The sequence below is a fragment of the Halyomorpha halys genome, unplaced genomic scaffold (genome assembly GCF_000696795.3).
Source record: "Halyomorpha halys isolate HHAL.00 unplaced genomic scaffold, Hhal_1.1 Scaffold30.1, whole genome shotgun sequence".
In the NCBI taxonomy this organism is placed as follows: domain Eukaryota; kingdom Metazoa; phylum Arthropoda; class Insecta; order Hemiptera; family Pentatomidae; genus Halyomorpha; species Halyomorpha halys.
Genome location: NW_027110126.1, coordinates 623,076 through 639,591, shown reverse-complemented (window position 1 = coordinate 639,591; position 16,516 = coordinate 623,076). Strand labels below are relative to the sequence as shown.

At 32.8% G+C, this 16,516-nt stretch overlaps 2 protein-coding genes across 2 annotated transcripts in view; one reads left to right on the top strand and one right to left on the bottom strand.

Moving 5' to 3' along the window:
- Smyd4-2 (SET and MYND domain containing, class 4, member 2) overlaps positions 1–16,516 on the bottom strand; it is a 114,095-nt gene that overhangs the window by 46,390 nt on the left and 51,189 nt on the right. The gene's annotated exons all lie outside the window — the stretch shown is intronic.
- The window catches only part of LOC106684865 (uncharacterized), a 62,623-nt gene continuing 49,271 nt past the window's right edge, over positions 3,165–16,516 (top strand). The window contains exon 1 of the mRNA XM_014427174.2: positions 3,165–3,303. Coding sequence (XP_014282660.1) covers positions 3,235–3,303 — 69 coding nt within the window. The 5' untranslated portion in view covers positions 3,165–3,234. The remainder of the gene's footprint in view (positions 3,304–16,516) is intronic.

Here is a 16,516-nt window from a genome sequence, read left to right as displayed (position 1 = left end):
ATATATATATTTTTAAGTATATATTTAAATTTTATCGATTCAGTGTAAATACTTTACTTACATATACATATGTATATATACACATATATCTGTTTGCAGCTCTAAAGCAAGGCTGAACACAAGCGTGTGCATGTATAAAGAGCGCCCATTGATTTGGAGAAAATCCAACACTCAACGTATAGGTCAAATTATACCAGCCAATCCAAATTACCTATCTACACGCTTGCGCATGAGCGAATTTATCTATGTTTGGCGAGTAGATGCACCTTTACATTTTTTTTTTACTTTTGTACCTTTTTATAGTAAAAAAAAGTGCAAATAAAATGTAATAAACGACACTATTCCGACGTTAACCCGTGTACCACTCTAGAACTCACAAGCGCTTGGATACAATAATTGCTACATTCTTTGTTTTCAAAGCATTGGTAAGCAGTATGGACTTGCAACAAGTGGCAAACGTGAAGATTAGGCTTTACATTTCTCTTCTCTTATTATTGTTTTACTGTTATAATATTACAAAAAAAAAAACAAAAACATAAATAGCCTTAACCATACAGACCTTAAAAGGGTTTGTTCAAGAAATCGTGAAGAAAAAAAGGTATTTTTTAAATCAAATTATTATATTCATGAAACAACTGGTCAGATAATAAAACTATATTGGTTCTCTCATTCTCTTATTGTGATTCCTGTTTGTTATTAGGTAAAAGGCTAGACAAAAACTTCAACATCTCCAAGTATACACTAAAAATTGATGGTTGGAAAAATTGTTAACAATATTAAAATTCGTAAAAGCAGTAAGAAAAAAAATCAACAAGTTCCCAAAGAAATGTTTTCAGATGAGTTAGAAACAAACTCATCTGAAAACATTTCTTTCTCAATTCAATTTCTCAAAATATCGGGACCTGTCCAACAGGTGACTATCAGGCTAACGTCAATATGACATTGACTTATTTAGAAGAATTCCAATCTGCTATCTACTACCAAATACTACAATCTAATCAAATTAAAGAAGAGATTGATGAAATACTTCAAGAAAGGACAACTCTTCATCTGCAATGCAATAACATAAGTAACTAGTATACTAGCAACTTGATTGTTTCGAAACCAGAACCATTATATGAAGATTTTAAAATGACAAAATATAAGTAGAAGAAAAAGATCTATAACAAATGCGAAATTATGATAACAGTGGGACCTCAGTATCCACCACTCTAAGGTCAAGCGGAATGACAGTCCACCTTCAAAAAAGACTGACGTGACTGACTTGATCCTGATAGTACAAGAGCCGGGAAGAGAAAAAGGCAGTTATTTCGTCCCAATTTTTGATTACTTTAATGAAAACTATGTATAATTACTGGCCAAAATTAATGAGTCTGCCAAGTATAGGTAGGGGGAACAAAAAATGGCGGCTATTTCAAAGTGATAAAAAAAAAACTATTTTTTCATTCGGAGCTCTATATCTTAAAAAGTAGGAACAACACAAGAAAACGTCATTTAAAGAAGAGTAAATTTTGTAAAATATGAGTCCTAATAGAGTTATTTACGTTAAATAGTTTTCGAGATATATCTTTTTAAAAAGCAACATTTCACAAAAATGTTGTATGGGACGTATAACTACTAGTTAAAATTGATGAATCAGCCGAATAAAAAATAACAGCTGTTTAATAAAATATGGCTGAAAATATAATTTCTCATTCGGAGCTCTAGATCTTTAAAACTATCAAGACTAGGAAAACTAAGAGAACATTTTTGTTGCAAAGAAAGAGTAAATTTGCTAAAATATAAGACCCAATATAGCTATTTAGGTTCAATAGTTAGTGAGATACATCTTTTTAAAAAGCAACATTTCATAAGCAAATGTACTGAAAGATCAGCAGTAAGTGAATTTATTTTAAAAAAGTATTAGCTAATTGCAGTTGTCTATTAGCACACAATAGATTACTTCTCTAGTAAGTATTTCCTGACGTTTTTATTCGTAGGAGTAATAGTTTTTATGATATTTGCTGAAATAAATTCACAGAATATTGATGACTTGTTGTTTGGATAATAAGTTTGATTTATGAAAAAATATATCTGGGGGACCATTTGACGTAAAGATGTCTGCCAGCACTCAAATTAAAGCTAGTTAAATTTACTATAAAATAGTTTATAACGTTTATCTTTGTAGGAGTAGTTGTTTTTATGATATTTGACAAAATAAATTCATAAAATGTTAATTACTAGTTGTTCGGATAAAATGTTTGATTTTTGAAAAAATAAATCTCTTGATCCATAAGACGTACATGTGTCTGCTAGCACTCAAAATGAAGGTAATTTAACTGACTATAAATTAGTTCATGACAAGTACCTTCGCAGGGGTAGTAGTTTTTATGATATTCGCATATGAATATAAACTTTACACATGAAAATTTGTCCGAACAACTATAAATCAATTTATTTTAGCAAATATCATAGAAACTACTATTCCTACTTAGATAAACGTAATAAACTACTTTATATTCCATTAAACTAGCTTTAATTTGACTACTAATAGACATTTGTACGTCAAATAGTTTTTGAGATATAGATTTTTCAAAATAAATTCACTTATTTTATTACTGAAAGATCAGTAGCTTTCAGTGCATTTGATTATGAAATTTCGCTTTTTTAAAACGATATATCTCGAATACTATTGAACGTAAATACTCTATTAGGGCTCATAATTATAGAAAATTTACTCTACTTAATGATGTTCTCTTAGGTTTTCTAGTGTTATTGGTAATTTTAAAGATATAGAGCTCCGAATGAAAAATTATTTTTTAAAACATATTTACCGCTATTTTTTTTTTCCCCCTACTTATACTTGGCGAACTCATAAAGGTCCTGTGATTATTGTACTTATTGTAAATGATTGATTATACATAGTTTTCATTAAAGTAATAATAAGTTGAAGTAAAATAACTGCCTTTTTCTCCCCTCTTGGGCTCTTGTACTATGAAGACACTATAATTCTGACTGAAACTTCTAATTGAGATATCGAATCAGCAAGAATCTCGTACAATGTTTTTATCGATTCATAATAAACAGAAAAACTGTCCTGCAATTTACACAGAACTGTGTTAAAATTTACAGACTTCAACTAAAAAGATAATGTTACCATGGAAATACAAACAGTTGTTTTATATCGTTGCTTAAGCTGTGATTTGTCTTAAGTAAAAAAAAAAAATCTACGATATGATTTAAATACATTAAACAATGCATCATTCGCGTCCTAACCGTCGTTTTGTGCCACAGAGAATTGTTTCGAGTCACTTGAGAGTGAGGGTGAGCATTAACTATATATATATATATTCATAGTAAAAAGTATTTTAAGGAATTACAACATAACACAGCTTAAGCAGCGATATGTATTTAATTATTTTGTATATTTTCTTTAATTAGCAATATTTAAAGTTTCGAATTTTATTGAACCTAATCATAATTACGAAAAAAATATTATTGAGCAATTATTCGTTACCCTGTGTAACAAAGAGATATGTTTTCGTAATCTAGAACAAAATTAATGTTATAAACTTGACAACTTCTCAGAAGGACGAAACATAAACTCAATAAATTCTCAGCAATTTCTCTTTCATTCTTACTTTTACTTACCTATAAATGGAATAAATAGAATAAGGAAGTATTATGATTGTACTCTGATGATATTAAGTAATTTGTTTGGATAAAATAGTTCTCCTAATTTCAACATATGTTTTCTTATAATACTGTTAATCCTCATGCTACTCTGTAATGTACAGTTTTCGTTTGATAATAAAAACCAATTTTACGGATAAAACATTCGTTTTCATTTCACAAAAATATTATTAGCTAACGAAGTAATCATTTTGTAAAGTATTCGTATGTCGTGATAGAGAAGTATTTGAAACTCGACTAATTCAGTTTATCGGGATTCCCGATCCGGATTCTCCAACTGCTGGCAGGGAATTCACACATTGGCAGGCAACATTTTAAAACTTTATTGATGCTTCTCGTGAGGGATTGATGGAGGACGAAATACTGAAAATACTGGCAACTTTCTCTCATTCAGTTTTTATGAGTTAATTAATGATTGTAGCTCATATGAAACCGCAGTGAATGGAATCAAAGCTGTCTATGTGAAGCAAAGAAGTGAAATATACGTTCGATTGTGGTTGCAATTCGAAAGCAACAGCACGCAGAGAGCATTGAGAAGTATGTTCAAGCTTTGAAGCTATTGGAGAAAGACTGACTTTAAAATCGCTACTGCAGAAGAGCATAAGAGATGCATTCATTAATGGATTACTTTCTCTTCTAATTCGCCAACGCTTACTTGAAGAGACTACATTGAGTTTAGATGACTCCGTTCAACGTGCCCGAGCCTCCGTGTCCTGCTCAACAAGCAGAAGAGTACGCACACGGTAACAGTGATCTAGCTAGTTGTAACTCCACCGCCACCACTATTATTATCTAATGCTGGCCACAGACGTGAAAAAGAGGATCATACAGACCATGTGTGTGCAGGGATGCAACTACGTATTAAAACAAAAAGTGCTTTTCCTGTGAGTATGATCGTCACCCACGATCATATTGTCAAGCTGTTTGACGCATAGTGCGGGAATTGTAGAATCTAAGGGCACTACGCTCGAGTTTGTCGGAAGCCGAACAAAGACACGACAAAGTAACCGCCACCATTCATGCTTCAGTAAAACAACCAATTTTTACCAAAGTTCAGCTATGCTGTTGTCAAAGGTGCTGTCAATGGATTACCATGCCGCTGTTTAGTGGACACAAGGGGTTCTAGAGGCTTTGTTAGCCTTGATTTTTTGGACAATAACAATATTGTGATAGTCCTGAATGAAGGTCTGGTATCCATGGCAGCCACTGTGAACCAAGATTGAGGGGTGCGTACTCATTAAACTTGAAATCACTGAGCACATATACACCAATTGCAAACTAACTGTATTGAAAGAACTTTGTTCTGATGTTCTCATAGTGCATGACATATTAAAAGAGCATTTAAACGTCCTAATGGATTTTGGCAGTGTTAAAGGTTCTCTAACTATCTGCTCTTCTATTGCCAAAGTTGAGCCTCCACGTCTCTTCAACCATTATTCTCGTGACTATAACCCAATTGCCACTAACTCCCGTCGATACAGTGATGCATATTCAAAATTAATTGAAGCTGAGGTGGCAAAGCTACTCTCATCGAACCAGTTCACCGTGGAGAGCACAGGTACTAATTGTGGAGGATAAAACTAAGAAGCGCCTTGTCATTGATTACTCACAGAATATAAATAAGTTTACAGTCTTGGATGCATACTCCCTACCCAATGTTGACGAGCTTCCTCGTAAAGTCACCACTTTCAAACATTTCAGTGCAATAGACTTAAAAATTCTTACCGTCAAATACCGATACATGAAAACTATAAAGGCGAAAAATCCTAGAGTCTGTTTTAATGAGCGTGAGTCATGTGAGAGTGCCATATTTAATAATGGAGTCAAACGAGAAGGGTATGGTTTGATTGAGTTATAGGAGACTAGGAGCTGAAGAAGATGAATCTACGATAGATCGAACTTGCTCTTTTCTTTGTTCAACTTAATGCCCAGTTTGTCCAGTGCCTCCTCCGTTAACTTGTGAAGTGTACCAAAGTAAAGTGATATTTCGGTCATGGTCATGGTTTTCCAATGCCTCAAACAGTGATGTCATCAAGGTAAGTGTACCCACTTTTGAAATGCTCATCAGCTATGGTCCTGGTTCTTCACACGCTTGAAACAGTGTGACATTTGTCACACCGAACGGTATCCGTGTAAATTGATATAACTTTCTCTTTACATCAATCGAAATGGATCCCTCGTTTTTCAGATAAACAATTAACGCTCCCTTCTACTGGATCCTACTGCCACTGCCGAATTTAAAACCAAAAATTGCTAAGTCCACTGTCACAACTATTGATGAATCCCGTCCTGTTATGGTGGAAACTGATGCATCACGGTATGCCTTGGGCGCTACTCTAAGCCAAGATGGTTGAACAGTTGCATTCTTCTCCCATTTACTGACCAAATCTGAAATAAGTGAGCACCCACCGATTGAAAAAGAGGAAACAGCAATAGTCTTTAAGACACTGGAGATATTTCCTCATTTCAGGGAAACATTTTCAGCCCATCGCTGATCAAGAAGCCGCATTTTCAATCAAAACCATGCAAGTAAGATTAAGAACGAAAAATAACAAGATGTAAGTTGGAATTAGCACCTTTTGTGTACGATATAACGTACCGTCCTGGCAACGAAAATGGAAAAGCTGACACTCTCTCAATACTTTGCAATGCTACCAGTGTTGGTGAACTGTTTCAGCTTTATCAATCATTATGCCACCCTGATATAACTCGCAAGTTTCATTGGCTTAAGAGTAAGAATTTACCATATTCGCTCTGTAATGTTAGGAAAATTACTATCAGCTGTCAAGTTTGTGCCGAACTGAAGCCAAGATTTTTTTAAAACATCTGAAATTCTCGTAAAGACTACCTCTCCATTTGACAATAACGGATGCATGCGGCACCTGCTACTGAGGTAAACTTTTGAAAAACCTAATCTGTTTGTTTGGAACACTGATTTTTTACACTTGGTCCCAGGAGCTTCTTTCATGTCTAAAGAAGTTAAATCTTTTCTGCATACAAATAGAATTACTACAAAGCGGACCACTCCGCACAACCAGCAAGGTAGCGGGAAGATAGAGCACTTCAACGGTGGAAAACAATTCCATTGGCCTTGAAAACCCAAGGTTTGAAAAATAAAGATTGGGAGGATGTGCTGCAGGAAACTCTGTACACAACATGAAAAATTGTTTTGCCTTAGCAACGAACGGCCAATGGTGTGACTTTTTGTACCATAGCTTACACCTGGCTCCGTACTTGCCAAACGAAATATAAGGTACAACAAATATAAATCTAAATTACGGTTGAAGAAGTTGAATTATTAGAAACTAATCCTTATTACGCTCAGATTGAAAGGATGGATCAGATTCCACTGTCTCCTTTCGACTACATCCCAGGTAATTACAACTTCACAGAACCTCTTCCGGCTTTAGAAGAAAATGGAGCCTCGCAAGCTGATCCTGTTGCGGAGAAACTTGTGGAGGAACCTCAGTCTCAGAGCATTGAAACTTCCTACCAGTTAGAAATTTGGATGCAAGACCATCATAACCTAGCCTACTCATCTCTCTTTTCTCAGTCCGCCGGTGTTCCTCAAGGTCCATTCTTCGTACGGTTTATACAGCTGACATCCCAACCCATCCTAACACAGTCCTAACAACATACGCTGATGACATTTGTATACTGTCTGAAAACAACGACCTAACTAATGCATCACAAACGCTAACGCCTGTTGAACAGATTCGATACTTAGGACTCCATGTTGACAAGAGACTTGGAATCCACACACAACACTGAAACGACAAGAACCTGCTCGTAGATTCCGATTGCTACAACACTTACTTCACAAACGCTATAAACTTTCCATTCACTACAAAAAATTAGTATACACTATAATAATCAGACCAATTTGGACATATGGAATTGAGCTCTGGGGCTCCACCAAACCATCAAATTCTTCCCGCATCCAATCCTTACAATCCAAAATCCTACATAAAATCCTTGATGCTCCTTATTACGTTACAAATAAACTCATTCACAAAGACCTAAACATCTCATTCAGTTGTAAATCACACTAATAAGTAAATTTAAAAAAATAAATAAAAAGAATGCAAGACATCAGCGTGAGTGGAAACCTCCCGCACATCTTAAAGATTATGTACCTAAATGATGAAATAATCACTTCAATTTGTATTTTGTTTCGGATTTTCTTTTGAGCACGGGGTGAATGTGATGATATTTAGTAATTTATTGGGATAAAATAGTTCTCTTGATTTGAACGTATTCTTTTTTCATAATATTGTCAACCTTCAATACGTCACTACTTTATAGTAAGTTAAATTACCTTTATTTTGAGCGTTGGTAGAAATATGAACGTCTTATCTTTCCTGAGAACAATATATTTTGTTTCTTGACAAAAAACAAAATATATTGTAAGAAAAGAAAAATGTATCCTAATAACTACAAATCAACATATTTTGAATTTATTTTGTTAAATATCATTAACTACTTAACAGTACATTCAACTAGATTTAATTTGAGTGTTAATAGACGCCTGTATGTCGAATGGTTTTTGAAATATAGATTTCTAAAAACTACGGACTTTTTAGTGCATCTTTGTATGAAATCTTGCGATTTAAAAAGCTATTTCTCGTGAACTATTGAATGTAAATACCTCTGAAAGGACTCATGATTTAGCGATTACTCTACTTTAAATAGTATACTCTTAAGTGTTCTAATATTGTAAGCAATTTTAAAGATATAGAGCTCCAAATGAAATTTTTTTTAATGACTTGAAGCAGCCGCCAATTTTTATTCCCCCTACCTATACTTGGCAGATTCATCAATTTCGACTAGTAATTATAAATAGCTTTCATTAAAGTAATAAAAAACTAGGGTGTAATAACTGCTGTTTTTCACCCCGGCTCGTGTACAATGAGTTCACCACTTGTTCACTCTACCAGGATCTAAGTGAACTTAAAAAAAGTAAAAATGCTCTAGCGAAGTGAGTGAATCAGAAGAAAGCTATGTCAAGTTAGTAGAAGATTACTTTAAGATTAGATAACTAGAAGCTCAACAAGTGGCCACTACATTTTTACTCCATCAAGTACAGTCAGAGCGGGAATACAACCTTCTAATAAAAGTCCCTGTTTTTGGATTAGATGAATTTCGTAAAACGAAAATATGGAAAAATTTATATTTATTACGATGGAAATCTTATCTAAAAACATTTATTATTAATTTTGGAGATAAATCACTCGAAACTTGGAAATAAAAAATTCACTACTTTTCACATTTCATAAAAAAAAAAAAACATACATCAATTGTTCCGGTTAATTTTCACAAAATATAATTATTAAAAACAAATGCTGTTCAAATATTGTAAGACACAGTCTGTTATCATAATAATATAAATACTATCAAAAAGTAATTAAAAAATATATAATATTTAATTTATAATATAATTTAAACTAATTATTACAATACAGTGTTGCTAATTATGACTAATAAGGAAAGGCTACACACCTGGAATCAACGATTTCAATGAAACTTTTTTTAGAGATATTAAGTAAAAAATATTATGTGTCCAAGGGTTCCTGCCAATACGCCCTTGGAGCCCAGGAAATAATTAATATAATTTTACAAATTATGTAAGTCATTAAATGCTCTACCTGTGTTTAATTGTTTTTACAACTATTGATTTGTTTTTTTTCGTGCTGAATAAGAATAAAAGTTTGTTGATTGTATTAAATGAGCTTAAGTGAAAAGGTTAAAAAAATCTTGAAACTTCCTTCCAGTAAAGTGGATAAAAAAATTGTTTTTTTTTAAATCAATTCAGATTTGTTCATATCATGCTTGGAAAACCTCAAATAGAAATTTCGGTACAAATAAAAAAATATAAAATGTTTTGCTCGATTTTTGGAGGATAATTCTTTATGGATGAATCTTGGTTAAAAGGAGTACTGCACTCGAGACTTTTATTTTATTTTCCAAAAAATGCATGAAAACTGCAACTAATATGCAAAATCTAGCCTAGACGTATATATTTTCCTAAAACAGGGTGATGAAACTAAAAAAAAAAAAAGAAGATTGTGGACATAGTAAATGCGTGATAATTGCGATGTGAATAATATAAAATGAATTAAAAAATGATTCATTGAAATAGTATCCGATTACATTTATTAAATTAAATCTGTGCCACTACAATCCACGAAGGGTTAGGGACCCATTACTTTGTAAGGAAGTATACAGTTACTAGACCAACGGTTATGCAATTACGGCTACCAACTTCAAGACTCACGGCCACAGTGAAATAGAAAATAAATATATGCAACAGCCGGATTCGAACTCGGGTCCTTGGAGTTGATAGCAAAATACCTTACCAATGAGCTACCCGTTCCCAAGATTGCATATTAGGTTAAAAAAATAGATCTGCCGATGAATATTGATGAGAGTTGGACCAAAGACGTTGGATACAATAAATCATCCATTTACATAAACATTTCAAATGATATATCAATTTCTTGGGTTACTAACTAATTATTTTAAAACTGTTCATGAACATAATCTTTATTGCAACAATCTGCCACAAATTAAGGATATAAAGAATTAGTGTTCAAATAACCATTCACACAATATATTCAGAAATATAAGAAAACAAAAAGAAAAATAATTTAAATAACAACTAAAAGACAAACAATTATAATAAAGAAATATACTATATTCCTGATTATATATGCTAAATAAATTTTTGCTATATTTTTCTGGTAACTTTGATTTGTAAAGTTACAACTGATACTTTGATTTGTTAACTGTTCATGATATCCAAATGATATATCAATATCTTGCAATTGAAGTATAAAATATACAAATCCGTTGAAATATTACTAGTTATACTACATATCTCACACTCAATACAATACCAACATAATTTACAACCTAATCTAAGCAAAAAAATGGATTTAAAACAATTTTTAATCTGTAATAAGACCCATTTATGCTTTTTATATAAATAAAGAAAACATCATTATAAATTATTATCTACAGTTTAATTACATACTAAGCTTAATGGAATTTATTATAAATAATATATGTTATATTAAAACCTTAAAATTAAAGATTTGATTTATGTTGTTGAGGGTGCGATTTCCAACTGAATTGTGGATGATTACATTCAGTTAGATCGGCGCCCTGTTTCAGAATTCAGTACAACTTATGTTATTATTTTTTTTGGTTTGTACTTGATACAATTTCAACTGTACAATGCTGCCTTGTAATTTATTTTCTTCAATATCTATAATAGGGGTATTCATGATGTTTTGTTAAATTTAAAATGTTTTACCACGTTAAATGTTATAAGTATGAGATTTTTTGAGCAATTAGTTTTATAAACTTTCCTTCAAAAACTTCATGTTATTATTTACTTTCAAGTTTTCATTACAACATGCCTAAAATGACTGAAAAGTGCAAGTTGTTTAAAATTTTGGCTACTGAATGCCTTGTTGATCTTTTAACTTGTGAGGAAGAGAATTGACAACTATCATTACACTAATATCATTGTCATCTATTTCTTTATTAGTTTTTAAAAGATCCTAAACAATACTTACACAAACTACGAGCAAATCACCAAACACAACAAACAAAATGGTGACGAGCTCAGCTGGTCTGTTCCGTGACGTCATTCTCCATTTAGCAGACCTATTAACAGACTCTCAACCTTGTTGTATGTTATATAGCTTTAACGTGGTAAAAGAAATATTTCTCCACTTAACATGAGTTTTTCCTTTTTACAAGCTTTAATATGTTAAACTAAAGATCATGAATACCTCACTTATAGTCGTTCCCATCATGGAACAAAAAGTATTAATCCGCCTACTTTGTTGTTTTTAGGCTTGTCTTTATGGAGTAATGTTATCAGGTTTCATTATGAAACAGAACCCACACCGTAAATTTCCGTTTTAGTCAAGTTTAGGGAAGGACGAAAGATAGGGAAAGATACGTGTTATCGGCTGGTTCGTTGGGTCTAGTTATTATTTTAAATATCAAAAGTTAATCGAGAAATTACCTCACTCTTTTGCTCATTTCCTACATTAAAAAAATATATAGTAAAGACTAGTAAATATTATGGTTCAAAAAGTATGGGATTGGAAAGGACAGTGACCAACAACTTCCTGCCAATGTAGAGAACTAACCTTGGCAGAGGCCGGGGAAGGAGTTTTAACTTTGGACAAGTTCAACAACCTTTCAATAACACATCAGCTGGCTTCTCAAAGCCAATGCCATGGTCGCCAGTTCTCTAGTTCTAGCCAATGCCACGGGATCCGGGACTCCTATCAGTAAATCCACTTTTCGGTTTGGTTGAGCTTTGGTAACTGGGCGATTCTCTATTTTCGGGTCACTTTTTGGTACAAAGCACACAAAAAAAGAGTAAATTGGATTTTTTTTTTTTTAATTTTCTTTTTCACAGTTTTAAATCTTAACTTCTACTACAATTTTCCTCAAAGAGAAGAGAAAGAAATTTATTAATAAATTACATATTTTTATATGATATAATATAATAGAAAAATAACATTTTTTTTTTCCACAGTATTCTTTTACAATTAATACCAGTCTACAAACTAAATACAAGCTTTTCAATTTACTCCTTTTTTTCTTTCCCTTCTATTTTACAACCCTTATTTCATTTTATCAACAAATTCCCCTATGTAACAAATATTAGAATATTAAAAATAATAAAGTAATACAATTTTTTTTTTTTTTTTTTTGAAGCAGTAAAATCTCTGCCCCTCGCTTGCCCCATTATCTGCTTAGTAACCTTTGAGATGCTTCAATTTTTTCCATATAGTACCTAACATGTCTCACTTATGGTAGCTGAGTCTGTAAAAGACTCAAGTATCATAAATACTCATAACAACATGAGAAAATATTATCACAAAAATACAATAATTGACATGGTTGTCCTACAGGTTGGGTCTCAGTACTTCCTCAAGGTTTGTTTATTGCATTCAGTGATCGAGCAATTTTTATTACGCTTCTTCTAGTTTTGATTTATTATTTAAATAATATCTACATTAATGTTTTATATTCAATATTAAAAATTACCAATTTAGAGTTAATGTACTATTTTACGATAAACCAATACGAAAGCGTATGCTGTTCCTAAAAAATACATTGTCTTGCATAAAAGAGAAAATTGAAATTCTAAAAGAGAATTTTTTTTTAGTTGATGGGAGTTCAAATAATGTTAAATTTTACTTAATGACTCGTTTCATTTCTATAAAGTTTGTCAATAAAAAAAATATTTAGACCATATAAATGGAAGGTACACTCTACCTTGCTTTAAAATTTTTATTTTATATCATTAAAAAACAATAACAACGTTTCGGGATTCTCATCCCATCCTCAGATACCTCATTAAAAATCTTTTAAAATTACATTCTGCATTCTCCTTGTTAGTGTTATAATGCTTACAATATCATGTTGTCACTAAAATAAATATTAATTAAATCCCAACGTATTATAAATAAGGAGATCTGAACTTCAGATTATTAATTATTAATATTTATTGACAACAATATGTTACTGTTAGCATTATAAGACTAAAAAGCAGAAAACAAAATTTAATTTTAAAAGCTGTTTTAATGAGATACTATAAGGTTTTTAATGATATAAAATAAAAAAATAAACCAAGGAAGAGTATTTTTCCTTCACAAGATCTAATTATAACTAAAACTCTTCCAGTAGAAGATATAATTTAAAAAAAATATATACATATACTAAAAAGACGATGATACATAGTGTGGCTAAGTCCATAAATGCCACTTTTTCCTAACGTTTGTGAACAAACTAAATTAAGACTAGCAAAATTCTGAAACTAATATGTTAAATCAGGACTGATTTTTAGTACCAAAAATGACATTTAATGCAATGATTCATGGCATTTTGATAAATAATGTCGTCTCAATAAATACTTATTACTCAAAATAGCTATTTAACAGTTAATTTCCTGGCTGTCCATGGTCTACCTCAGTTCCTGATTTTTACAATTTTTTTTTTTATATGTTTATTGGACTATACAACTGTACATAATAAGACATTTACTAAGTTTGATATATGTGATTAAGGAGTGATACGGGCGTGTAGAGAAACTACCTATTAGTAGCACTCTAATGAAGTTTTTACATTAGCAAGTCTCGTGGCCATCTTTCCAGGCACCTCAGAGTATTGTCAGGAATGGAAGAGGAAACAAGATTAGAAACTAGAGGATTTGGAAGGTTAGGGAGCACGGGGATTTGCAGAGGGAAGTAGGGGGGGGGGAGCTGTGGCTCCCCTCTAGATTTTTGATGCCAGAGAAAGAAAATAGTGAATTTATTTGATCAATTATTTCATTCTGGAAATATGCTATAATTAGCAAGGTAATGGCGGGGAAAAATCATCTAATACAACTGCTTTGTATTTTCATTGGTAAACCTTGTTATTAACGATTTACCAATGAAATCGTTCCAATTTCAATAATTTATTGTGATTATAGGTAATACAAATTTAAAAGGTAATGCTTGAATTTTATGAAGTAGAAATAAAATGGCGGGAGTATTTCTTGGAATGTGGAATTAGGCATCCTAACGTTTCAGTTTATGTGTGTGTATGTGTACACTAGGAATGATATCTGGTTCGGGCTAGATCTGTTACATAAGGAACATTAAGGTCTTTATGAATGATTTTATTTGTGACAAAGTAAGGAGCATTGAGGATTTTGGATTGTAAGCATTGGATACGAGAGGAATTCGAAGTTTTCAGTAAAGTACCAAAGCTCAACTCCGTCCAACCCAAGTCCAGATTGCCCTTATCACAGCCAAGTAGATCAGTCTTTTGTAATGAATTGGATGTTTATAATGAGTGTGAGGATTCCAGGTTAGTCGTTTCTCCAGTAGTAGTCCAAGGTAGCGGATCTGTTCTACAGGGGTAAGGGAAACATTATTAAAGTATACCGTAGGTAAAGACGAAGAGTAAAGGTGATTTGATGGGATTTATTTTGATTATAAATTACGACACCATTCTTCCGAGGGCTTTGATATGGGATTGGAGAGTTTAGGATGTAATTAAAGGGTTATTATTAACTGCTAGCACAGGTGTCATCGGCATGCGTGGTGAGGATAGTGTTAGGATTGGTTGGGATGTTCCCTGTACAGACGGTGAGGAGGATGGGACCGAGGATACCTTGAGCAACACCAGCGGACAAGTTCATAAAAACAAAAACTGAAACTAAGAATTCAGTTGAATTGCTCTTTGTTTTATTCAAACTGTTGAAAAAACACCTATACTAAAGGCTGACTAACATAGTTACAGAAAAACAAATCATACCTCATCACCAAAACTTGTGTTTGGATCATTTCACTCAACTACCGAACAATTATATAGAGTTACCGACTGTATTTCATCAGCTCTGGAGCAAACGCAATACGCGGCTGATGTCTTTCTCTATTTAGCTCAAACATATGACAAAGTAAGGCGTCGGGCAGTTCTATTTAAATTGAAATCACTTATCCATGCCACCTATTACATTATATGTCTCTCTTTTATTTCTGACGGTTCTTGCTGTACGGCAAGGTTGAGAAATATCGTCTATCCATTCAATCAAGGCCGGAGTACCACAAAGTTAAATTCTGGAACCTCTGTTTTAAACAATACATACACATGATCTCCCAATGCACAAGTGTGTATTGTGTATCACAGCGACCTACCGACGATGCTCACTAGGCATTCCAGCAGTCCTCACTAGACATGTGAAGTCAAGTTTTACAGATCCTACAAGACTATTAATTAAAAATTAAGGAATTATTTGAACTTAGGAATATTAAACTAAATAACGGGATATCCCAAAACATAACATTTACACTTTCCATGTCCGATACCTATTGTTATTTGATTTGATTTAAATTTCTTATAGTGTCTATTATTTTCCCAACCTCAAGGGGTGATAACATTATAAATAACTGATTTATTAACCAATAATATCAATAGGGCTGAACACTATTTCAGTCAGTACTATATTTTATCAAGAATATTAAAATTAGTTACTGAAAGGAAGTGTTTGGAACTGATTTTCGTAAGTGGCATTATCCTTTCTATCCAGACGTCCTTAATTTAACTTCACTTAAAGAGCTGTTCGTGAAAGACTTAATTTCGGTTAAACCAAACCAAGATATGTTAGTGCAAACAATTACAGGGCATCCGGTTATTACGTCATACAATAAAATAAGACAAAAGAAAGACTACAGAACCAGGTTTCCAAAATCTTTTTCAGCTAGAACCTAGGACCTTAAAGGAATTCTGTAAAAGAAGACACAATGCAATGTAAAATTCGCGTAACTGATGAACTTACACACAGTCTTTCCATAATCTAAAAATGCCTGCCTAATATATACTCCTCCTTAATTTTCTATACATACTTTTTTTTTTCTTTTTTTTATTTCCGGCCAAGAAGCACCGCGACCTCAGAGGGCCTATTGTACGCCGTCCCTCCTCTGCTCAAAACAGGCCAATTGCCTTTGCAAATCTGGACACTCTAAAAGGATCCACTGTTTCGCAAAGTTTGGGATCCAAGATACGATCCTTACCAAAGATGAGAAATCGTGTTCTTGCCACTGTATCACATTTTCACATGATGTGGTAAGCAGTCTCTTCCTCCTTTCTGCAGAACCTGCAGATAGGGGACTCTATCAGTCTCATTTTATAGAGATGCTTGTTTAACTGACAGTGTCCTGTGAATAGTCCTGTCACCCATCTTAAGATACTCCTATCCATATTAAGAAGGCAGTTGCTTCTTTTCGGGCAGGGTCCTTTGAGGAACATTTTTTTATTGTTCCATCCC